We start from the raw sequence: 26799 nt of genomic DNA, 5'->3' as shown, positions 1-26799 counted from the left end.
CCATTCATTACAGTCAAATAAAGGTTTAAAGACCAAAAAAAAAAAAAAAAAAACCCAGATACTTCAATAAATTTCTATCTAGACCAATATTAATGGTTTGGATTATCTGACATGTTCTAATAAGGATAAAATATGCCTTTTGTGTCTAAGTTTAATTATTGAACTTGACTCCTAATTTTACGACAGGTTTTATTGCTTCCTTTAGCTATATATACATTAGCATAAATGTACAATTTTTGGAAACACAGACCACTTAAAAAAGTATTCTAGAAAATTATCCCTTGTACCTGCATACCCCTGGGTAGAACCAATGAACTTGCATCCAAAAAAAAATTTTTTTTTTTAAAGAGAGAGAGAGAGGGAGAGAATTCTTTTTAATATTCATTTTTTAGTTTCGGCGGACACAACATCTTTCTTTGTATGTGGTGCTGAGGATCGAACCCGGGCGGCACGCATGCCAGGCAAGCGCGCTACCGCTTGAGTCACATCCCCAGCCCCTTGCATCCAAATTTATAGATAATAAGGGACAACTCTTCCTTACAGAAGACAGTCAATGGAAGAATGATGATGGAATTAAAAACAAAAACAAAAACACAACCATTTGTGTACCTGCATTTGCTTAGTATGTGTGAGGTCCTGGATTTGCTCCCCAGCCCCATCAAAAAAAAAAAAAAAAAAAAAAAAGCTGGACACTGCAATCCTTGAGACTTAGGAGGCTGAGGCAAGAGGATCCCAAATTCAAGGCCAGCCTCAGCAACTCAGTGAGACTCTCAGGAACTTAATGAGACCTTTTCTCAAAATACAAAGCAAAAAGAAGGACTAGGGATGTAGCTAAGTGCTACAACACCCCTGAGTTCAATCCCCAGTACTAAAAAAAATAAAAGAAGTAGGGCATGTTGGCATATGCCTATAATCCCAGTGATTCTGGAAGCTGAGGCTCATAAATTCAAGAATAGCCTTGACAACTTAATGAGACCCTATCTCAAAATTTTAAAAAAGGGGTAGGGATATGGCTCAGTGGTAAAGGGCCTCTAGATTTAATTCCTAGTACCCCCCCACACACCCCCAAAAGGAGGAAGGAAATCGACATTTGGCAACTATCATAAAAAAAAGTGATTCAGGCAAGAATCATTATTTTTTTAGTGGGGGGTGGGGTGGGGTAGGTGGGACATAATACTGGGGATTGAACTCAGGGTATTCTACCACTGAGCTACATCCCCAGACACTTTTGTGGGGGTGAATGAGTACTAGGGATTGAACCCAGAGGCACTTTATCACGGAGCTACATCCCCTACCCTTCTCATATTTTTTTAAAAAATTAAAAAAAAAATATTTATTTTATTTAGTTTTCGGAGGACACAACATCTTTGTATGTGGTGCTGAGGATTGAACCCGGGCCGCACGCATGCCAGGCGAGCACGCTACCGCTTGAGCCACATCCCCAGCCCCCTTCTCATATTTTTGATACAGGGTCTCACTAAGTTGTCCAGACTGGCCTTGAACTTCCTACATCAGCCTCCCAAGTTGCTGGGATTACAGTGTAGCACCTAGCTTTAATCAATGGATCCTAAAAGCAATGTGGAAATACACTGTCAATACTATAGTTACTAGCCATAAGTAACTATTTCTCATCAATTAAAATTAAATGAAATTAAAAACTCAGTTCTGCAGCAGCACTACCCATATCTTAAGTGTCTGACAGCTAAAAGTGATCAGTGGTCATCATATTGGACAATGCTGATTCTAGAACACTGCTATTACTATACAAAGTTATACTGAAAAGTACTGGTTATGGGATATTTATATAGTCCCAAAGTACTTCTCTCCACAGAATACCTCCCTCATAACTACAAAGTATAAAGTATCTTTCTTTGGGGGGGTGGGGGGTGGGTTGGTACTGGGGATATGACTCAATGGTTAAGCACTCTTGGGTTCAATCCCTGGTATAAAAGGGTTTTGGTTTTTTTTGTATTTATTTTTTAGTTACAGGTGGACACAATATCTTTATTTTATTTTTATGTGGTGCTGAGGATCAAGCCCAGTGTCTCACACATGGTAGGCAAGTGCTCTACCTCTGAGCCACAACCCTAGTTCCCCAATTTTTTTTAAAAGTTAGGTTAGGGGTGAGCCCTAAATAAACTTTCCTCCTCTAAAATTGTTCTTATTAGTTATTTTTGTCACAGCAGTGAAAAAGCTAACTAAAACAGGGGTATTCTACAAATAGTCCTGTACTCTTCAAAAATGTCAGTGGAGAAGCTGGGGGGTATAGTTCAGCAGGGAAGCATGTGCTTAGCCTGGGTTAGATCTCCAGTGCGGGGAACAATAAGACTATGTTCAAGAACACAAGTGATCTGGGACTGGGGTTGTGGCTCAGGGGTAGAGTGCTGCCTAGCACATGTGAGGCCCTGGGTTTGATCCTCAGCATCACATAAAAATTTTAAAAAAAATGTATTTTGTCCAACTACAACTAAAAAATAAATTCTTTTTAAAATAAAGAATACAAGAGATCTAATCTAGCTTGCCGTTATAACTGGATTTCAATCATGTGGCAAGGCATAACTATAATAAATGAAATCCAAAGTAGTTTCCAACCACCTTTACTGTACATTTTATTAATATCTAGTATTTTCAAAACAATTTATGTGGATTCTACAATGGAATTGTTCAACTGGGAAGGGCAGGGATAAAAGATGGACAGAACAAGTTCCATAAAGGGCATCAAAACAGAGTGGCAGAATTACTTCTGGTTTTTCTTTAGCACAGTAGGGTAACTAGTGTTTGTTTAATCTACAACAGCAAGATGAGGAGGTCCATGCCTACAATACCAGCTACCCAGGAGGCTGATGCAGAATGATCCTAAGATTGAGGCCACAGTAGGCAATTTAGTGAGACCCTTTTCTCAAAATAAAAAATAAAAAGAGGGCTGGGGATATAGCTCAATGGTAAAGTACCCCCAGGTTCAAATCCCTGAACCATAAAATAAATAAACTATATTTCAAAACCAGTAGAGTATGAAAATTTCCAATACATAAAAAGGATTAATGTTGGAGAAATGGAAATACTTACAACTGATTTCATTATTTTACATTGTGTATATGTACTGAATTACCATAATGTACCTCATAAAGATGTACAAATCTTATAACTCAATTTAAAAAATGGAATTGTTCAGATTTTCAAAAGCATTTAAGAGAATCTGAATACAATGAGCAGGGTCTAGGAAATAGGAGGCAGGAACAATGTCCAGCTACAAAAGTAGCAAGTAGCTCCTGAAACAGCTCAAGACATGGATGAGAAAGATGAGCAGAAACAAAAAGAGAAAAAACTAGAGAAGCTAAATGTGAAGGCCTGTGGGAAAAGACCCCTAGGCCACAGGGGAAATTAAGAAATTGGTCAAAAAGTAAGTAGTTGTTTGAGCCTGAGATGTGTGACCTTGATTTCATTCATATTTAAATATCTGAATTCCCTGCTATAATATCTTTTGCCACCTAAAGCTAGAATGAAGGTTATCTTGAAGTCTGTTGCAAATTTAAGAATAAACTTTTGTTTAAAAATAGTGGGGGAGGCAATGGAATATTACTCAGCACTCAATGGAATATTACTCAGCACTAAAAAATAACAAGATTGGCACTGGGTTTGATTCTCAGCACCACATAAAAATAAAATAAAGATATTGTGTCCACCTAAACCTAAATATATAAAAAAATAAAAAATAACAAGATCATGGCATTTGTAGGCACATGGATGGCATTAGAGCAGATTATGTTAAGTGAAGTTAGCCAATCCCTAAAAAACAAATGCCGAATGTCTTCTCTGATATAAGAGAGGTGACTCAAAATGGGATAGGGAGGAAGAGCATGAGAAGACTACCACTAAATAGGGAAGAGAGGTGGGAGGGAAAAAGAGGGAGAAGGAGAGTTGCACGAAAGATGGAAGGAGAACCTCACTGTTACACAGAATACATGTATGATGTTGTGATGAGAAAAAGAAAAAAACAGTGTGTCTCATTAGATTGGATAGAGAGAAAGGATGGAAGAGGAGGGGAGGAGTAGGGGGGATAGGAAGGGCAGCAGAATAGACATTATGATTGATGTATGTACATTCCATGTATGTATTAGATGTCAAAATACATTCTGCTGTCATGTATGACTGAAAAAAAATAAAAATAAATCGTATGGTAAAAAAAAAAGAAAAAAGAAAAAAAATAGTGGGGTAGGGAGGGGGAGTATGGGAGGAATAGAGAACTTTAGATAGGGCAGAGTGGTTAGAGGGGAAGGGATGGGCATGCATGGGGTTATTAATGTTGGTGGAAAGTGATAATCATTATTATCCAAAGTACACATAAGAAGATACAAATTGGTGTGAATATACTATGTATACACCCAGAGACATGAAAAATTGTGCTCTATATGTGTAATAAGAATTGTAATGTATTCCACTGTCATATATAAAATTTTAAAAAATAATTAAATAATAAATAAATAAACAAATAACATAGAGAAAGCCAGCCTCAGCAATGGTGAGGTACTAAGCAACTCAATGAGACCCTGTCTCTAAATAAAATACATAATAGGAATGGGGATGTAGCTCACTGGTGGAATGCCTCCGAGTTCAATCCCGGGTACCTGCCCCCCATCCCCACAAAAAAAGAATGGGGGAGGGGAAAGAAATCTGAATACAGGGAAAAACTCATTTCAAAAGGTTTATAAAGGTACAGAGTCTAGAAATCAGAGGCAGAAATCAGCAAACTTTTTCTGCAAAAGACTAAACAGTAAATATTGTTGCACTGGAGAGACATTTGGTTTCTGTTTCAACTACTCCATGGCATAAGCAGCCAGAGACAAACTCGAATGAATGGCTGTGTTCCAAGAAAATCTTATTTACAGATACTTAAATTTGAATTTCATGTAATTATCACTATTCTTCATTTGCTTTTAAACAAACATTTAAAAATGTGAACATCATTCTTGGCTCACAGGCTGTACCAAAACAGACTAGTTTGCCAACCCCCAATCTACAAAATTTAGTAATTTCTTTGGTTGTGGTGATGGTGGTGCTGTGGATTGAACCACAGCCTTGCCTGTGCTAGGCAAGTACTGTACCATTGAGCTACATCCCAGCCCTTACAGCAGAATTCTTGCTAGTTCAAATCTCTTTAAAAAGAATAAAACAGTGGATATTAGAAACCAACACAGGTTCAATAAAATTAAATCATGCCAAGCTTATCAAAACATTTTTGGGAGGGGAGTTACTGGGGAATGAACCCAGGAGTGCTTAACCACTGAGCCACATCCCAAATCCTTTTTTTTTTTTTAAATATAAACAATGTAGATGGACACAATCTATTTTATTTATTTATTTTATGTGGTGCTGAGGATAGAACCCAGTGCCTCATGCATGCAAGGCAAGTGCTCTACCACTGAGCTACAACCCTAGCCCCCCAATCCTTTTTATTTTGAGACAAGGTCTTGCTAAGTTGCTGAGGGCCTCGATAAACTGCTGAGGCTGGCCTGGAACTCGGATCCTCCAGCTTCCCAAGTTACTATGATTACAGGCATGCACCACCACACCCAGCGAAGAACTAGCATACTGAAAAAGGCATCATTATAAGCCAAATCCAGCTAGAGCAATATGGTAGTGAAAAAAGCTATCTTGGCTCAGATGTAGTTCACTGGTAGAACACATCTTGGTTTTCTCAAGGTCTTGGGTTCAATACCTATCAACACAGAAACAGACATAAAAGCTATCTTATAAAAAAAGGTACCTTAAGTAAGGTCTATTATAAAAGGGGAATTAAATTTATCTTCAGGGGCCTGGAAATGTGGCTCAAGTGGTAGCGCGCTCGCCTGGCATGCGTGCGGCCCGGGTTCGATCCTCAGCACCACATACAAACAAAAATGTTGTGTCTGCCAAATACTAAAAAAAAAAAAAAATTAAAATTCTCTCTCTCACTCTTTTTTAAAAAAAAATCTTCTGGTTTAAATGATTTCTCAAGTCCTTTTAAAAATAAATAAATATATAAATAAATATAAAATAAATTTATCTTCATTACTTTAGACCCATTCATTAGTTGATGCAGATCTGTATTCCTTATAGGAATATAGATTCCAAATACCTTGGTGCAGTTTTTAGCTTTAAGAATTAAAAAGAATGTAAATGCTCTAATCTATCAAAAAAATTACACTTAAACTGGGTGTGGTGGTACATTTCTGTAATACTAGTAACTGAAGAGGCTGAAACAGGAGGACAGCAATTTGGAGGCAGGCCTCAATAATTTATCGAGAACCTGTCTCAAAATAAAACATAGCCAGGTGCAGTAACGCACATCTGTAATATCAGCAGCTCGGGAGGCTGAGGCAGGAGAATTACCAGTTCAAAGCCAGTCTCAGCAAAAGTGAAGCACTAAGCAACTCGGTGAGACTCTGTCTCTTAAAAAAAAAAAAAAAGGGATGGGTGGGTGGGGATATAGCTCAGTAGTGAAGTACCTTTAAGGGTACTTATCCTTAATAATAAACATTATTGGTTTAACTGACCCCCCCCCAAAAAAAAAACCAAAAACGACAACAACAAAAAAAACACCTAAAAGTTTATATTAATTTCTTGGATAAATTTAAATACATTTTGTATTTATAGTCTCTCTAAAGATAGAAATGTTAAATAAACATTTTTGGTTTATTCTTTTAAAAATTTCTTTAATATAAAAAATTTATAGTGCTGGGGGTATAGCTTGGTGGTAAAGTACATACCTAGCATGTGTTCAAACCCCAGAACACACACATACACAAAAAAAAGTTCCCAAAACCATGTGTTCACCATCAACAATTTTCTTTCTTTTTTTTTTTTTTAAACTAAAAATACTTGGAAAAAAAAAAACTAGTTAAAAAATATTTTCCTGTTAGGTCCTAGATTCTTTCAGAGCAATAGTCTTGCTTGAATTAAATAATCTTTAAAATATTTCTCAATTCTGAGATTATCTATTTTTAGGGCTGGCGTTATAGCTCAGTTGGTAGAGGGCTTACATTGTATGCCCAAGGTCCTAGGTTCAATCCCCAGCACCACCAAAAAAAAAAAATTACCATAGTTTGAGCCAAGCTTTACCTTTATATTACATGCAAGAAGAGGTTGTGGCTCAGAAGTACAGTGCTCACCTAGCACATGTGAGGCACTGGGTTCAATCCTCGGCACCACATAAAAATTATAAAGTTACTGTGTCCATCTACAACTGAAAAAAAAATAATAATAATAAAAAGAGGTTTACTTCAAAGTAAACAAATACCAAACAGACCAGAAGGAAGCCATTTATTTACTAAAACCAAATATTTAACAGAATGGGGCATGCCTATAATCCCTGCGACTCAGAGCAATTTAGCAAGATTCTATCTTAACAAAATAAAGAACTGGAGATGTAGCTCAGTGGTAAAGCACCTGGGTTCAATCCCTAGTAAAAAGTTAAACCAACTATTTTGAAGCAGTATAATCATCTTGGAAAACATAATTCTCATTCAAGAACAGTTCTTAGGATGTCCTTACACTTACAGAAGTAACTATCATTAAAGGATTATCAATTTTATAACTGACTCAATTTTAAATGTCATGTCATTTAAATTTATTAAATCTTTTAACACAATACTACCTTTGCATGCTTCAGTTCTAATTCTGCAAGTTCCACTAAATTTTTTCTAAATGCAGCAACTCTTCTTGTCTTAAAATCTATAAGTTCTGTGAACAATAAAAAAATAAATTAGAGTTAATTCACATAATAATCATGAAGCATACCTTGTGATTAAAAGGTAAGTTAACAGTACCTTGTTTTGCAGATTCAGATATTTTTTCAAACTTCTGACAACATAATTGTTGGGATGTTTCAGCCTGTAGAACATCTTTATTTTTCGCTCTTGCTTTATCCAGTGCTTTGTTAGCATTTTCATAATCCACTAGTGATCGAGATCTTCGGTAGAGGAGATCCTATAAAACAATATATCATAACGTATGATGTTATGTTTCTAGTAGTTTCACTCTACTATCTCTACTACCACCACCTCCAGATATAAATTTTTTTTCCTCAAAGAATTTCAATATTTATTTTTTAGTTTTTGGCGGACACAACATCTTTGTTTGTATGTGGTGCTGAGGATCGAACCCGGGCCGCGAGCGCGCTACCGCTTGAGCCACGTCCCCAGCCCCCCAGATATAAAATTATATAGTGAATAATACAGTTACTTTTTTGTTTGTTTATTCTGTTCTGACCCAGGACCTTGCACATGCAGCACTCTGCCATTGACTGAGTTACACCCCCAGGCCATAAATGTCTTTTTAAATTAACATCTTTACTGAGACATAATTCACACCATACATACCATTTAAACTACAAAATTTAAAAAGAGAAATTATACTCCAATTGATTCAAATGTATGAATTGCCAAGATCATTGTAATGTCATGTGTAGCTAATAAAATAAACAAACAAACAAGCAAACTACAAAATTTAATGGTTTTTAGTATGCTGACAATTATAAAACCATCACCATAACCAATTTTAGCCCTAGGCAACCATTACTCTGCTTTTGTTCCCTTCACTTTTTCTTTCTTTCTTCTTTTTTAGCACTCTGAAGCCTAGCATACGCTAGCAAGTACTTTATCACTGAACTACATACTTTGTCCCCCCCCCCACACACTGGTTGGTTTGTTAGAGACAGTATCTCAATAAGTTGCCCATGCTGGCCTCAAACTTGCAATCCTCCTGCCTCACCTCCTGAGCAGCTGGGATTACAGGCGTGCAATACGTGGCTATTAATCTAGTACAGATTGGTCTATTCTGAATATTTCATAAAACTGAATCATATAACATGCATCTTTTGTGTCTGTGGCTTCTACCATTTATTAAGTTTCAAGTTCATCCATACTGTAACATGAATTAGTTACTTCGTTCCTTTCTATTGCAAAATAGTATTTCATTATACAGATATATACAATATTTAAGTTTATTAATTAATGTATTTATTTTTCTAATACTGGGATTGAATCCAGGAATTTGAGACAAATTCCCAGCCCTTTTTATTTTGAGACAGGATTTCACTAAATCACATAAGCCAACCTCAAACTCATGATCCTCCTGCTACTGGGATTACAGGCATGTGCCACAGTACTCAGTGACAATTTAATTTTAATAGAGTTTGTTTTATTTTTCTCACTGGTTGATAAGCTTAAACTATTACCTAACTAATTCAAGATCAAGAAAATTTATATCTGGGTAGTATTCTAAAAGTTTTTCAGTTTTAGCTATTTTATATGTTCTGTTAGGAAGGGGTCAAATTTCATCCTTTTGCATGTGGCTATAGCTGTCCCAGTATCAACTGTTGAAATCATTTTTTTTGGGGGGGGGGGCGTTGCAGAGAATACCAGGGATTGAACTCATGGGTACTCAACCACTTAGCCACATCTCCAGCCCTATTTTGTATTTTATTTAGAGACAGGGTCTCACTGAGTTGCTTAGCGCCTTCCTTTTACTGAGGCTAGCTTTAAACTTGCAATCCTCCAGCCTCAGCCTCCAGAGCCACTGGAATTACAGGCATGGGCCCCCTCGCCCAACAAAATCATTCTTGTCCCTACTGCATTATCTTAGCATGCTGTCAAAATCAGTTGACTGACTCAGTAAACTCAAACTAGAAGGAAATTTTTCTCAACTCGATAAGAAAAAAATCTCCAAAAAACATCATACTCAATGGGAGAAACTAAAAGTATTCTGCTAAGATCAGAAACAAAACAAGGAGGATGTCTCTTCTAATCACTCCTTTTCAACACTGTAAAAGTTCTAATTAATGCAATAAGAAAGGGAAATAAAAGGCATACAAATCAGGAAGGAGAAATAACACTGTCTTTGTACATAGACCTGACTCTGCAGAAAATCTGAAATAAAGGGGAAAAAAAAAATCTCCTGGAGGGAATAGGAGCTAATAAATGATTACAACAAGACCGGAGGACACAAGGTTAATATATACAAAAGTAAATCACCTTTTTTGGGGGGGTACTGGGGATGGAACTCAGAGGCACTCAACCACTGAGCATGTGCATCCCCACATTATTTTGTATTTTATTTAGAGACAGGGTCTTACTGAGTTGCTAAGCACCTTGTCTTTGCTGAGGCTGGCTTTGAACTCCAGATCCTCCTCACTCAGCCTCCTGAGCCACTGGGATTACAGGCTTGTGCCTCCACTTTCTTACATATTGGTAATGAACAATTGGAATTTGTTAAAAAAAAAAAATTACAGTGACACTCCCCAAAATGAAACAAAATGAAATACTTAGACATTTATTTCATAAAGATATACCAGATTTGCATGAAGAAAACTACAAATCTCTGATGAAAGAAATAAAAGAAGCTGGGTGCAGTGTGCATGCCTGTAATCCCAGTACCTTAGGCTGAGGCAGGAGGAGTTCGAGTTCAAAGCCAACCTCAGCAAAAGTGAGGCACTAAGCAACTCGGTGAGACCCTATCTCTAAATAAAATACAAAAAAGGGCTGGGGATGTAGCTCAGTATTTGAGTGGCCCCCAGTTCAATCCCTGGTAACCCACCCCCAACTGGAAAGAAAGAAAAGAAAAAAAAAAGAAAGAAAAGAAAGAAAGAAAAAAGCTAAATAAATAGATATTCCATATTCATGGACAGAAAGACTCAATATTTGCAAGATAGCAATTCTTCCAAACTTGATTTACATATTCAATGCAATTCAATCAAAATCCCAGCAAGTTACTTTGTAAATATCAACAAACTGATTTTAAAGTTTAAACAGAGAAGCAAAGAACCTACAATAGCCAACACAATATGGAAGGAGAACAAAGTTGCAAGACTAACATTACCCAATTTCAAGTCTTACTATACTACAGAGGATTTTGTATGATGAAAGAACAGACAAATAGATCAATAGAACACTGTTTTAGCAACATGGTCAAAAACAGCCCAGAAATAGAACCACACAAATACAGTCAACTGATCTTTTCACAAAGGAGCAAAGATAAGACAAAGAACAAAGAGATTTTTCAAAGAGTTCTGGTTTGGTTTATTTTTTTTTTCTTTAGTACTGGGGATTGAACCCAAAAACACTTTACCACTGAGATGCATTCCCAGTCCACCGCCCTCTTTTTGGGGGTGAGAAAGGGTTTCACTAAGTTGCTGTGGTTGGCCTTAAACTTGTGCTTCTCTCCTGCCTCAGCCTCCAAATTGCTAGGAATACAGGTGTATGCCACCACACAGTAATAAGAGGTTCTGAAACAAATAAAAATCCACATGCAATAAAAAATGTTTAAATTATACTTAGATTTTACACCCTTCACAAAAGTTAACTAAAATGAATCATACACCTAAATATAAAAGGCAAGGCTATAAAACTCCTAGAAGGGATGGGGGGTTTGGTAGTACACTTTCCTAGCACTAATGAGGTCCTGAGTTTGATTCCCAGCACCCAAATAAGTTTGTTTGTTTGTTTGTTTTAAATAAAAATTTGTCTGCAAAAGATGCTGCCTGGAAAATGAGAAGACACGGGCTGGGGATGTGGCTCAAGCGGTAGTGCGCTCGCCTGGCATGCGTGCGGCCCGGGTTCGATCCTCAGCACCACATACCAACAAAGATGTTGTGTCCGCCAAAAACTAAGAAATAAATATTAAAAATTCTCTTTAAAAAAAAAAAAAAAGAAAGAAAATGAGAAGACAAGGGGATACAGCTCAACTGGTAGAGTGCTTGCCCCACATGCACAAGGCCTTAAGTTCAAACCCAGCAACACATTAAAAAAAAAAAAAAAAGAAAATGAGAAGACAAGTCACAGACTAGGAAAAAATATAAACAATCCAACTTAAAAATGAGCAAAAGAGGGCTGGGGTTGTGGCTCAGAGGTAGAGCATGCGCCTAGCATGTGTGAGGCATGGGTTCAATTCTCAGCACCACATAAAGTAAAATAAAGACACTGTGACCACCTATAACTATTAAAAAAAAAATGGGCAAGAGACACCTTACCAAAAACAAAACACAAGACAGATCAACATATGAAAACATGTTTCACATCATTTTAGAGAAATGTGAATTAAAATACAAGGAGAGTCAGCATAATGGTACATGCTTATAATCCCAGTGACTGGACTGGCCAAGGGAGGTTTGCAAGTTCGAGAGCAGCCTCAGAAACTTAGTAAGACTCCAACAACTTAGATCCTGTCTCAAAATAAAAAATAAATAAATAAATAAAAAGGACTGGGGATGTAGCTCTGTGGCAAAGTGTTCCTGGGTTCAATGCTCAGTGAAAAAGAGAAAGAGAAAGAAAGAAAGGAAGGAGGGAGGGAGACAATGAAATACCACTATATATCTATTAGAATGGCCAACATCCAGAACACAGACAATATACACCAATGCGGGCAAGGATACAGACATTGCTAGTAGAAATGCAAATGGTACACCAACTTTGGAAGACAGTTTGGTGGTTTCTTACAAAATTAAACACAGTCTTACTCTATGACAAAGCAATTTCACTTAAAAAAATTTTTATAGATGGACAGCAAGCATGCCTTTATTTATTTTTTTATATGGTACTAAGGGTCAAACTCACACATGCTAAGGAAACGCTCTGCCACTGAGCTACACAGCCCCAGCCCAGCAATTGCACTCTTTACTTACACCAATGAATGCCTTTACAAGCCTGCACATGGGTAATTATAGCAGCTTTATTTATAATTGCTAAAACTTGAAAGCAACGTACATGGTCTTTAGTAGATGAATGGATAAGCTATGGTATATCCAAATAAGGAAATATTACATATCTTTAAAAGAAATTAGTTATCAAGCCAAGAAAAGACAACAGAAGAAATTTAAATGCTTATTACTAAGTGAAAGAAGTCAATCTGAAGAGGTCACATGCTGTATGATTCCAATTACATGACACTCAGGAAAAGCAAAACTATGAAGACAGTAAAAGCTAAGTGGTTAGCCAGGTATGGTAGCACATGCTCATGGTTCTAACTACTCAGAAGGCTGAGGCAGCAAGATCATTGAGCCCAGGGTTCAAGACCAGCTTGGGCAACACAAACCCTGTCTTAAAAAACAATCAATAATAATAAAAATAAATCAGTAAAATAAAATAAATAAAAACTATATCAAGCTGGGGATAGAGAAGATGAACAGACAGAACATAGCACATTTTTTTGGACACTGAAACTATCCTATATAATACTATAATAATGGTACATGTCTATACCTTTTCCAAACCCAAAGAACACACAAAATCAAGAGTGTAAACTATAGATTTTGGCGTTGTAGGTAGACACAATACCTTTATTTTATTTTTTTGTGGTGCTGAGGATCGAACCCAGTGAAATACATGAGGACCATGAAATACATGAGGACCTTCTCTTGGCATGGAAGCCAAGGAGGGATAGGCCTGGCATTGGGAACTTCTAGTGGCTCTCCTGCAGTGACTGACAGCTAAAAGCATGTGACCTTCCCCTCTGCTCTGCTAGAAAGGTTCCTCATAGTAGCACCAGAGATGGCATAACCCATTAAGAACTGAACAGCCTACCTTTAACCTTTTTTTTTTTTTAAAGCTAGCTGTTGATGAACCTTTATTTTATTCATTTATTTATATGTGGTGCTGAGAATCGAACCAAGTGTCTCACACATGTGAGGCAAGTGTTCTACCACTGAGCCACAACCCCAGCCACCTTTAACCTTTTTTGGAAAAGAACATTTTATAGAATCTCTTCAATGTCTCTGGATATAAATAAAGCAGGCACAGGCCCCATTTTGTCAGGAGCCCGATCTGTCTGGTCAGCTTGCCAGTCCTGCCTCTGCTTTTGAAACTACTTTTTATGTTCTACGGTTCATCTGCCGTTCTATTTTTCCTAGCTTTTATTTCTCAGCTAGCCCATTCCACTGAAGGGAACCCCATTCCCCCTACCAGGGTGGGACATGGGTGGGAGACTTTGTTGCCTGGTCTCTTTCTTTTTTTTAATATTTATTTTTCAGTTTTTGGCAGACCCAACATCTTTATTTTATGTGGTGCTGAGGATGGAACCCAGCGCCCCGTGCATGCCAGGCGAGCGCGTTACCGTTTGAGCCACATCCCCAGCCCTGCCTGGTCTCTTTCATTCTGTAAATAAAACAAATAAAAATAAAGTGGGGTCATTTATTCATTTGCCACATGTTGGGGCTCATGCATGCTAGGCAAGTGCTCTACAACCGAGCTTCATTCCAGCCCCAAATTACTTTTAAGTTCATCACATTGTTTCATCTTATCTGTAGCTCATTCTGTTTTATTGTTGAGTGGTATTCCACAGTATGCCAATAGCACAGTCTGTATAGACATCTGTGTTGTTACCAATTTAAAACTATTACAAATAAAATCGCTGTGAAGGTATGCATAGAAATATGACTTCACTTCTTGTGGGTAAACACCCAGAAGTGAAATAACTTGTTTTGTTTTAAATTAAGTCTCTGGTTAAGTGTTTACAATGTATATTAAATAAGTACATATTTGTTGTTTTGTGTAAAATAAAACAATATACTTTTTTTTTTTTTTTGGTACTGGGGATTGAATCCTGAGACCCTTTACCACTGACCACATCCTTGGTCCTTTTTATTTTGACATAGGGTCTCACTAAATTGCTAAGACTAACCTTGAACTTGTGATACTCCTGCCTCAGTCTCCAAAGATGCTTGAACTACATGCATATACCACAATACCTAGCTGTGGACAATACACCTATAAGTGTCTAAATACTCAAAAGGTTTTTGATTATTTGATAAAAATTGTCAGCCAGGCTGGGCAAGGTGATACACATCTGTAATCCCAGCGGCTCAGGAGGGTGAGGCAGGAGGATCACTAGTTCAAAGCCAGCCTTAGCAACTTATCAAGGCGCTATAGCAACTCAGTGGCAGAGTACTCACCTAGCAAGTGTGAGGCACTGGGTTCGATCCTCAGCACCACAAAAAAATAAAATAAAGGTATTGTGTCCACCTACAACTAAAAATATATATATATTTTAAAAAAAAAGGATCAGGAAGTGGCTTGGTAATTAAAGCGCCCCTGGATTTAATCCCTGGTACAAAAAAAAAAAAAAAAAAAAAAAAAGTCAGACGGGCATGGTGGTACATGTCTATAATTCCAGTGGCTCTGGAAGCTGAGGCAGGAGGACTATGAGTTCAAAGCCAGCCTCAGCAACTTAGCAAGGCCCTAAGCAACTTAGTGAGACCCAGTCTCTAAATAAAATATATTAAAAAAAAAAAAAAAAAAAAAAAAACCTGAATGAGGACTTGGCTCAATGGTTAAAGTGGCCCTGGGTTTAATTCCCAGTACCAAAATAAATAAATAAATAAATACCTCTGATCAGATAGGAATTTCTGTAGAATATCTTAAGTTTTTAGTGCTTTGTAGACATCTATGTTAAAAAATGTTTTTGAGGACTGGAGTTGTGGCTCAATGGTAGAGTACTTGCCTGGCATCTGTGAGGCCCTGGGTTCGATCCTCAGCACTGCATATAAATAAATAAATAAAATAAAAGATCCATTTATAACTAAAAAAATATTTTAAAAAATGTTTTTGATTACGAAGAGGTTTTTTGCACATAGCTTTCTAACAAGAAATGTGAATTGCCCTAAAATTAAGCATGTTTTTGTTTCATGGTGCTTTCATCCTCGATGGAGGACTCATACAAACTTCATTATGTTTTTGCAGGAGTTTACCTAAAGAATTATACCAAATTTTTTAATTTGGTATAATTTTTTTAATTTCTAGATCATATTATATCAAAGGTTTATAAACTTTTAAAAAAATACTTATTTTTTAGTTACAGACACAATATCTTTATTTTATTTTTATGTGGTGCTGAGGATCGAACCTCATGCATGCGAGGCAAGCACTCTTCCTCTGAGCCACAATCCCAGCTCCAAAAGTTTATAAACTTTTATGTGGGATTCCCTGATCTACAATTCCAAGAGGAGAAAAAAAATTTACATTTGAAAATATAATATCCCAAAATAAGCTATCTTTTAAACAGTTTAAGTCCAGCAACCTGTAAAGAAACGAACAATAAAGTTACCTTAGCCGCTTGAGATTCTCTTAAGTAATATTTCAAAAGGTCAGAAAGTTTGAGGTCTTCATCAGCAGATACTCTTGCTTCTATTTTCTGAAAAAAGGGGGGAACTGGGTATGAAATCAATAAATCATCACTCAACATTCTCAATAATTACGAAAAAAATTAATGTTATAAATAACTGCAGTATCTGTTTTATCTAGCTTTCTTTCCCTTTTCCTTCCTTCTAGTTTTTTGCTTTTCTTTGCAACTCTGACAAAACATGAACAGAAAAATCAGATCAATGACATTAGTGAACTTACAGAAAGATTTTATATCTGATTCCAGTGCTTGGCTACAACAGGTGTCAACATCAATAGCTTGTTAATGTCAATAGCTTCATTTATCTATTTATTTCAATGGCAAGTGCTATGTACATATGATTTTAAGGTAGCAAAGGCTGGCAATGGCAGATTAGATAATTCAAACCAAACCTTCTTAAGTAGAAAATCTGGTCAAAGCATTAATAAAAAGTACTTGAGGACACCAAAGAAGCATCAACATGTAGTAAATTGAGCTGGGATGGAAATGGGAAGTAACCAAGCCAGACTTAAAAAGATGAGAACTCTTTGAATCTGGAGAGACCTAGGATAAGAGAAATGTCAATCAAATGCAATATCGGGCTTCGTTTGGATCCTGACTCAGACTATACTGTAAAAAATCTACTTATGAGATAACAGGGAAAAATCTATACACTGGGCATTTGGTGACATTAAGAGGAATCATGGATAACAGTAAGGGCCATATTAAATCTAATAATTCTTATCTGTAAAAAGGAGAGATGTACACAAAAGGACATAAAACAGAATAAATATGAATTTTTTATGATAAAAGAACTGTAAGCAATATAGAATATGCTAATTTTCTTGGAATCTTGGTGACAAAGGTATAAGAATATGTTGTACTATTTTTTAACTTTACTATAAATATGAAATTATCATCAAAAGTTAAAAACAAACAAAAAACCCTACATGCACACCAGCAAGCTGTGGAGCAAACTTAATGTTCTCAATCATTCTGCTAGAAGTGTAAATTAGTACAATCACTTTGGGAAACAAATTGGCAGTATCTACTGAAGCTTTTCATATGAGTACTCTATGATCCACCAATTTGCTTCCTAGTTATATATACCAACAGAAATGTATACTGGAGTTCTGCCAAGGATATACAATTGTCTTTCTTTTAATATTTTTGGTTGTAGATGGACACAATAAATTTATTTTATTTATTTTTTATGTGATGCTGAGGATCAAACTCTGTGCCTCACACATACTAGGCAAGTGTTCTACCACTGAGCTAAACCCTAGCCCACACAATTGTCTTAACAGTATTATCTGTAAAGAATCCCAGACCCGCTGCGGGCAGCGGTGCTTGCTTATAATTCTAGCTACTTGGGAGGTTGAAGCAGGATTGTAAATTCAGGGCCAGCTTCAGCAATTAGTGAGATCCACTGCCTAATAAAAAGAACTGGGGATGCAGCTCAGTGATAAAGTATCTCTGGCTTCAATTTCCAATATCCAAAAAGGAACCCCTGTTGGGCACACTGGTGCATACCTGTAATCCCAGGGACTCTGGAGGCTAAAACAGGAAGATCACAAGTTCAAGGCCAGTCTCAGCAACTTAGACCCTTTCTCAAAATAAAAAGGGTTGGGAATGTAGCTCAGTGGGAGAGAACCACTGGGTTCAAGCCCAGAACCACAATCAGTAACACCGACATACAGAACCCAAAACAAACTATATAAATGACTACCAACTAAAAGTAAAACAGATAAATTAATGGAATATTATACAGCAATCAGAAAAAAGGAAATACACATATGCAACATGGGGATCAATGTTGAATAAATAAAACTAAAAGAATACATACTACATAAGCATTTATATAACAGAAACAAAATAAATCTCTAGTGTCAGAAACTAGGAAAGTAGTGTATTATGAGGTAGGTGAAGAGGGGCAGTGCATTCTGTGTAGCTGGTAATGTTTTATTTCTTGATCTTGGTGTTGACAACAATTGTGAAATTTCACTGAGTCATATGTACACTTCTGATGTATATATGACTATTTATCTAATATACTGCAATAGAAGGTTAAAAAAACTTGAAGCTTCTAAAAATTACTACACTGTAGAGAAACAAAACTTATGGAATCCTTTTTCTTTTGAAGTGCTGGGGATTAAAACTCAGGGCCCTGTTCATGTGAGGCAAGTGCTCTACCACTGAGTTACACACCCAGCCCAGGAATTTCTTACAAAGTATGCTAAAAATTTATTTAGATTGATAATAGTAGATAGTATGGGTGTTTTAAAATATGACTCCCCTCCTACCATTGAAAAGTAGGCTGCATGCCCCCACCCCTTAAAACAAGGTTCTTAGACTGACCAATAGTAAGCACTGTGCCCGTTTCTAGGTCTCAGCTTTAACAAACCAGTAGCTTTCAATTCCTGTTATATGGGGTGGCTCACTTCTAGAAACTAAACACCAGGTTGTAAAATAGTCTTGTGGAAAAGGCCACATGTATATGGGACGGCTTCTTCTAGCTCCCGCCTCCAGCCACCTAATGCGGTAGCAAGGCTTACAGAAGAGACTAGCAAGAGAGAGAGAACATGCCAGGCAGTGGGCTTTTATTGGGGAACAAAAAATTCCAGGGAAAATCCCATTCAATGAAGGTTAATGGGGGCAGCATCCCAAGATCAGGGGCAATGACTGGGTCTTTGGAGCAGTGGCCAGACACGCCTCTGCACAGACAAGCCCTCGGACCTGGAGAAGGGTGGGGAATAGCTCTGACACCTGTGTCTAAGCGCCTCTCGCCCAGCCAGGGAGGTAACTCAAATCACATTCGAGGATGGCCTCCCACACTGTACTGTAGTCTGATGGTTCTTTCTGCCTACTGTGCTCCTTCCTCTCTATTCTTCACAATATATCTCTTGTACATCTAATCCTATCTTGAAGTCTATTTCTCAGCGTACTTGACACAATTATATTTTGGGATAGGTCTTTATGCTTTTTATGTAAATGCACAGAAAACCACCATACATTCCTAGAAGATGCTCAGTAATACAAACATGAAAGGGATAAGAATGGCATTATGGATATGAGGGTGTCACCACCTACGCATTTGTCCTTTGTGAGAAAGTTTCTTTTTTTTTATCCCTACTATACATAACTCAATTGGCAGATTTCTATACTGGACTGGCAACCACTTCTCAGCTAAATACCATTAAACAGCTAAAAAACATTTCCACTGTTTTATCAACTGTTAAATAATATCTAGACTCTAACAGTAAATTATTATAGTAAATTATTACTACAGGGAGTACAACTTTACCACAGTTGTATACTTGCCTCGTATTGACAATTTTTTTTTTCCCGGTGGTGCCAGAGATTGAACCCACAGGCACTTAACCACTGAGCCACATCCCCAGCACATTTTATTTTTAATTTTAAGACAGGGTCTTACTAAGTTGCTTAGGGCCTTGCCACATGCTGAGGCTGACTTTGAACTTGTGATCCTCCTGTCTCAGTTTCCCAAGGTGCTAGGATTACAGATGTGCACCACCTTACCCATGATACTATTCATTTTTGTGGGGAGCGGGGGACTACTGATCAAACCTGCAGCTTCATAAATGCTAAGCATGTAACAACTCCATCACTGAGCTACACCAGTAGGCCCAACACTGTTTTTACTATTTATTCTGTGGTGCTGAGATAACACTATTAATTTTTAAACCAGCATGTTACAGAATATCAAAAGCAACACAGCCCTTAATTTTTAAATTTTAAAAAAATATTTATTTATTTATTTGTATGTGGTGCTAAGTATCACACCCATTACCTCACACATGGTGAGGCAAATGCTCCACCACTGAGCCACAGCCCAAGCCCATAATCCAGTCTTGATATAGTTAAAATAATCTAAGACTTCCTCTGAATTTACAAAGCTCCAGAAAAGGATTGATTGTTCTTCATAAAAAATAAACTCAGTCTTCTTCTTCTCTTCTTTTTTTTTAAGTTGTCTATAAACTTTTATTTTATTTATCTACATGCAGTGTTGAGAATTGAGCCCAATGCCTCACACATGTGAGGCAAGTATGCTACCGCTGAGCCCCAGCAACAGCTCCAAACTCAGTCTTCCTAATGAATGTTTTCTTTTATACAAATACCAAAACTCTTTAACAAAAACAATTTCCTGAAAAACTCTCAGTAAAATTAAAATCTGTCATAATCCTGAAATATACTCATCTTCCTCAATAAATTATTCACAACTACAACAAGTTAAATATTACTATATGTAGAGATTTAGATCCTCAAAGGTTTAATTACCTTTTTGAAAAAAATTATTATGGTAATAATACATGACACAAGATGTATCCTTTTAGCAGATTTTTAAGTATACAATACAATACTGTTCATTATAGTACAGATATATCACTATGCAGTAGATCTCTAGAATTTAGTACTTACTCTAGTTTTATCAAACAGTTCTGAAACTTTGAGGAAAAACCTGGAAGGGAAAAATATTTTCATCAGAAGCTACATTTGAAATAATTTCCCACATCAGATATTTACAGAATATGTTCCCAAACCATTTCATTAATGAGCATTATTGTTTCCTTGCATAAAACATTCAATGGTCTTATTAACTGGAGACTTCATTTAGTTCAGGAAAAACCTCCCATACTTCCACCAATATAACACATTACTTGAAATCTGTTATAGGAAATTTCCCCATTTCATTTCAATACACAATCTAAGCCACATACCAAACTTAAAATTTATCTTGATATTCCTTTAAGTAATATATCACATAATACTAAATAGAGACTGTTCTTTCAACATTATTACAGAAATACAAAGCAATTACACTGAAAGAGACAAAAAGTTGACTGATCTACTGGACAGCACTAAAGCTGGAGAACTTCTTAAAGTTACTGGAGAATTATACATTTTTGATACTGTAATTGAATCCAGGGGTACTTTACCACTGAGCTACCTCCCCAGTCCTTTTTATTTTGCAACAGACTCTCACTAAGTTGCTGAGGATCTCACTAAGAGGCTGAAGCTGGATCTCAAACTTGGGATCCTCCTGCTTCAGTCTCCTCTGAGTTTCTGGGATTACAGGCATGTGCTACATGCTCAGTGATAGTTTTATTTTAAACATTTTCAAATATAGCTACTTTGTTTTGAAAAGTAATGAAAATGAACAACCAATTCCTAGCTCAGAATAAATTTTCCCTTTACTAAACAGTGTGTCAAATGCTGATATCAATTAAAAACTATCTAACCTGGCATGGTGGTGCTCACCTATAATCCCAAGTGGTTGGGAGGCTGAGGCAGGAGGATATCAAATTCAAATGAGCCTCACTAATTTAGCAAGGCCTTGAGCAACTCAGTGACCCTGTCACTAATAAAATATAAAAAGGGCTGGGGATATGGCTCAGTGGTTAATTGCCCTTGGGTTCAACCCCCTGGTACCAAAAAAAACCACAAAAAAACAAAAAAACAAACCAGTATCACAGGGACTAGGTTTATAGCTCAATGGTAGACTGTATGTTTAGCATATTCAAGACCACGTGAAACTATTAAAAAGCATTCTGTAAAATACATAAAATCATAGATGGCATGATAATTGGATTAGGGCAAACTACAGAAAGCAAAACCACAATTTAAGCCAGGTGCAGTGGTGCACACCTGTAATCCCAATGGCTTGGGAGGCTGAGACAGGAAGATCAAAGCAAGCCTCAGCAACCTTGAGAGCTTAAGCAACTCAATGAGACCCTGTCTCTAAATAAAATACAAAATAGTGCTGGGGATGTGGCTTAGTGGTGGAGTGCTCCTGAGTTCAATCTCTGACACCCCTCCCCTCCCCGTCAAAAAAAAAAAAACACTATTTACTAAACTTTGTTTTACTGAACACAATTTGCCTTAACAGATTGTTTGATAGCATGGCAAGGTTTATTTTTTTTCTTCTTATCAAAGACTTAAGTATTAATTCTTCACATGTCTATAATTCCAGCAACTTGGGAGGCTGAGGCAGGAGGATCAAATTCAAAGTCAACCTCAGCAACTTAGTGAGATAAAGTCTCTTGCTTTGTTCCAAATATTGACCCTTAAATGTGTACTAAACACATTTAGAGAAGAGGAAAGTTCAAGAATATGTCTTGAAAAAAGAAATGAATTATGAAAATAGTTTTCCCACTTAAACATTGTTTTAAAATGTATTTGATCTAAGTGTTGTGGTGCATGCCTCTGGCTATTCCAGAGACTAAGGCAGAAGAATCATAAGTTTGAAGCCAACCTCAGTAACTAAGCAAGATTCTGTCTCAAAATACAAGAAATAAAAATAGCTAAGGTTTAGGGACTGGGGTTGTGGCTCAGTGGTAGAGCCTACCACCTGCCAGACCCTGGGTTACCTCAGCACCACATTAAATAAATAAATAAAAATAAAGATATTGACAACTACAACCAAAAAATAAATATACAAAACAAAAAAAAAACAGATAAGGCTGGGCCGGTGGCGTACACCTGTAATCCCAGTGGTTCAAGAGGCTGAGGCAGGAGGATTGTGAGTTCAAAGCCAACCTCAGCAACAGCGAGGCACTAAGCAACTCAGTGAAACCCTGTCTCTAAATAAAATACCAAATAGGGCTGGGGATGTGGCTCAGAGTTTGAGTGCCCCTGAGTTCAATCCTGGTCCCTGGCCCCACTCCCAAAAAAACAGCTGGGGATCAATCCCCAATATCATAAATAAATAAGCAAACAAATATATATTTGAATTATTTTTCAATAAACAAGTAATATTATTATAGGAGCAACTAAAATTAACTAGTTAAAACAACTAGCATAAAGTCAATAAAGAATCTCAAGTTTGAGGCCAGGCTCAGCAACTTAGCGAGGCCCTACAGAACTTAGCAAGACCCTGTATCAAAAAAATAAAAAGGGTGTGGATGTAGCTCAGTTAAGTGTCCCTGGGTGCAACCCCCAGTATGGAAGGAAAAAAAGTCCAAGCTCCAATGAAATACACAAACACACACACACACACACACACACACACACACACACACACACACACTCTCACCCCGACTCCTGTATGTAAAATTTCAAAATAACATTTATTATTTATGATAAACAACACTGACAAATTCTCTAATACACAAATATCCCACTTTCATCTAACAGAAGATTGTAAATACTAAAACTACATACTAAAACTTATTTTATTTTTCATATTTAAAAATATTAGGTAAGAAAAAATGAATCAACTCAAGTTTATAAAAACATTCCTCATTATCAATGCTTTTACAAAAATATTCCAAAATGCCTGCCTAGAGATTACAAGTATGCTAACAAATTTTTATTTGTTTATATCTAAAAATGTTTTAAATTAGAATCCTTACTTGCATATATCTGTAGAATCCTGAGTTCCTAAAGCATATAATGAAGAACCAATTCTATTGTAATCATCTGCAGCACCTATGGAAAAAGTTTCAAGAATATATTTGTCATTAATTTAAAAATACTGACTGAACAGCTATCTGCAACATGTGAGATACACCAAATCAAGTAAAGTAAATAACATAAACAACCATATCAATGGATATTATATTGGGTACATGTGAAAACTGCTTTAAGAACAGAGGAAACAGATGATTCCTACTTCAGTAAGTCAAGAAAGGATTTACAAAACTATAGAATGAGCTGTAGTTTGTATGATAAGCAAATCTTTACCAAACAAAGGATAACATTTTGCATAAAGGGAATAAGATAAATACATATCATAAAGAAGAATAGTATATTCAAAGAGCCTGGGGTGGGACTGCAGGATGCATAGGGGAGTTAATGGAATAAAAGATCATATAGGCCATGATAAGAGTTTAGATTTGATCTTGTGACAATGGATCTTATTGATCATATTTATGTCATAGTAGTGGTAAACTCCACCTGAGAAGGATTTTAGATATTAAAAAATTCTGTGGAGAAAAAAAAGCAGGATGACCAACCAGCAAACTGTTCCAATAACCTGATATCAAACCTCTGAAACTGTGAGCCAAAATAAACTTTTCCCCTCTAAATTGTTCTTGTCAGGTCTTTTCGTCACAATGATGAACAGCTAACTGAAACAGTAGCTGAAACCAGGAAGGTTTCCTGGCTTGGTTATTGGTAACAGAAACCCTCACAAAAGAAGGACACAAGAACAGAAGTAGCCAAGCCAGAGACTTATTTTTTCCTGTTACTATAAAATGGAGGTTAATTCTAAGTACTCACTCTACTGACTTGACTGTATTTCAGAGGTTATCCAAATTTTGATCTTAGGATTCCTTTACATTCTTAAAAATTACTGAGGAATCCGAAAAGTTTCTTTTTACATGTTATTATCTATCAATATACGCTGTATATTTTTTAAAAATGTAAAACAGAAAAATTTTGAACATTTAGTAATTTATTTAAAATTAATAGCATTAGGGCTGGAAATGTGGCTCAAAAGTAGAGTGCTTCTTAGCACACGTAAGGCACTGAGTTCAATTCCCAGCACCACAAAACATAAATAAAAGGAAAGAATAAAATTAACATACCACTGAGTTACATTTAAACCCAGCCTGTTTAAACCCATATTTATATAACTAAACTTTCAAATGAAAAAGAGCTATTTTTAAAAAAATTAGGGAGGAGCATGACAACATTACATTTTTATATATCTCTGTTGTACCTGGTTCAATAGACAATAGATTCTCATTATTTGCTTCTGCTTTCATTCAATCTGCTTTTCATTCGATCTACTATGATAATACTGCTTTTAAGTATGTGGGAGAAAAAAATCCAGCCTACACGGATATATAACTAGAAAAGGAAGAGGTATTCTACTAACCTTTTCAAATAATCATGGATATTCTTTATTATTACACCAAACTCAATAATTACTTGTAATGTGGACTCTAAAATCATCAATGAAATTCTTGTTGTTTTTTTTTTTTTTTTTTTTTTTGCAGTACAAGGAATTGAAATCAGAAGCACTTTACCAGTGAGCTACTCCCACTACTTCTTCTTCTTCTTTTTTCCCCCATTTTGAGGGAGAGTCTTGCCTAAGCTGGTGAAACTAGCCTCAAATCTGTGGTCCTCCTGCCTGAGCATCTTGAGTAGCTGGGATTATAGGCATGTGCCACCATGGACAACTTAATACACTTCTTATACTTATAAATTAAAACCCATTAGTATGCCAGGTACACACTACACACTACAAACTTAGTAAAGTTGTAATCCACAGATTCAAGGCAATTCCAGTCAAAATACCTACAAAAAACAGTCCTAAAATTCATGCGGAACCTCCCCGACACACACACACACACACACACACACACACACACACACACACAAAATGAATAGACAAAGATATTTTGAGGAAAAAGAACAAAGCAGGACACAATATGCTGACTTCAAAACAGAGTACCAAGCTTAGTTCAGTAATTAAACTGATAATATTAGCAATAAATACAGACACACAGATCAATGCAAGAGAATAGAGCCTAGATACAAACTCATGGATTTACAGTCATCTGACTTTTGACATAGGTGCTAAGAAACACATTGAAGAAAGAGCCATCTTTTAAATAAATGGTGCTGGAAAAATTGGATATTTACATCCAGTAGAATAAAACTAGACCCCTACCTCTCACCAGTCACAAAAATGAATCCAAAATAGTTTAAAGACTTATATAAACCTGAAACTATGAAACCACCAGAAGAAAATACAAGGGAAATACTTTAGGACATCAGAATAGGTAAAGATTTAGCAAGGCGCAGTGGTGCACACCTGTAACCCCAGAAGCTAGGGAGGCTGAGGCAGGAGGATCACAAGTTCAAGGCTAGCTTCAGCAATGTAGAGAGGAGGCCCTAAGCAGCTTAGTGAGACCCTGTCTCAAAATAAAAAACTAAAAAGGGGTGGGGATGTGGCTCAGTGGGTGCCTCTGGGTTCAATCCCTGGTACCCAAACAAATAAACAAACAAACCCCCCAAAAAAACAGGCAAAGATTTTTTTGAGAAAAACCCCCAACATACAGGAAATAGAGAAAAACAAACTTGTGGGACTGGATCAAAAAAAAGGTGCACAGCAAAGGAAATAATAAAGAGACAATCTGAAGAATGACAGAAAATATTTATAATATGTATATTTGATATTGATATCTAGAATACATAAGGAACTCCAAAAATTCAATAGCAAAAAAAAAAAAAAAAAAAAGGAATAACCTAATTAAAAATGTGTAACATGGGCTGGGGTTGTAGCTCAGTGGTAGAGCACTCGCCTAGCATGTGCAAGGGCCTGGGTTCAATCCTCAGCACCACACAAAAATAAATAAATAAAATAAAAATATCGTGTCCAACTACAACTAAAAATAAATAAATATTTTTTAAAATGTGCAACAAACCTAGACATTTGTTAAAAGACAATATATAGGGCTGGGGATGTGGCTCAAGCGGTAGCGCGCTTGCCTGGCATGCGTGCGGCCCGGGTTCGATCCTCAGCACCACAAACCAACAAAGATGTTGTGTCCGCCGAGAACTTAAAAATAAATATCAAAAATTCTCTCTCTCTCTCTCTCTCTCTCTCCTCTCTCTCACTCTCTCTTTAAAAAAAAAAAAAAAAAAGACAATATATAAATGGCCAAGAGGTATATTAAGAAATGTTCAATAGTGCCAAGCATT

The 26799-nt window shown here is 36.6% G+C and overlaps 1 protein-coding gene across 2 annotated transcripts in view; it reads right to left on the bottom strand.

Annotated features, from left to right (window-relative positions):
- Snx6 (sorting nexin 6) overlaps nt 1–26799 on the bottom strand; it is a 60496-nt gene that overhangs the window by 1839 nt on the left and 31858 nt on the right. For both annotated transcript variants that reach the window (XM_078050227.1, XM_078050226.1), the window contains exons 9-13: nt 23499–23574; nt 20566–20605; nt 16072–16158; nt 7806–7965; nt 7634–7719 (exon numbers count right to left, since the gene is read on the bottom strand). In XM_078050227.1, the coding sequence (XP_077906353.1) occupies nt 7634–7719; nt 7806–7965; nt 16072–16158; nt 20566–20605; nt 23499–23574 (449 nt within the window). The remainder of the gene's footprint in view (nt 1–7633; nt 7720–7805; nt 7966–16071; nt 16159–20565; nt 20606–23498; nt 23575–26799) is intronic.

This window comes from Ictidomys tridecemlineatus, chromosome 5 (genome assembly GCF_052094955.1).
Source record: "Ictidomys tridecemlineatus isolate mIctTri1 chromosome 5, mIctTri1.hap1, whole genome shotgun sequence".
NCBI classification, from domain to species: Eukaryota; Metazoa; Chordata; class Mammalia; order Rodentia; family Sciuridae; genus Ictidomys; species Ictidomys tridecemlineatus.
The sequence above is the reverse complement of the archived record's forward strand: the minus strand, read 5'-3'. Positions and strand labels throughout refer to the sequence as shown.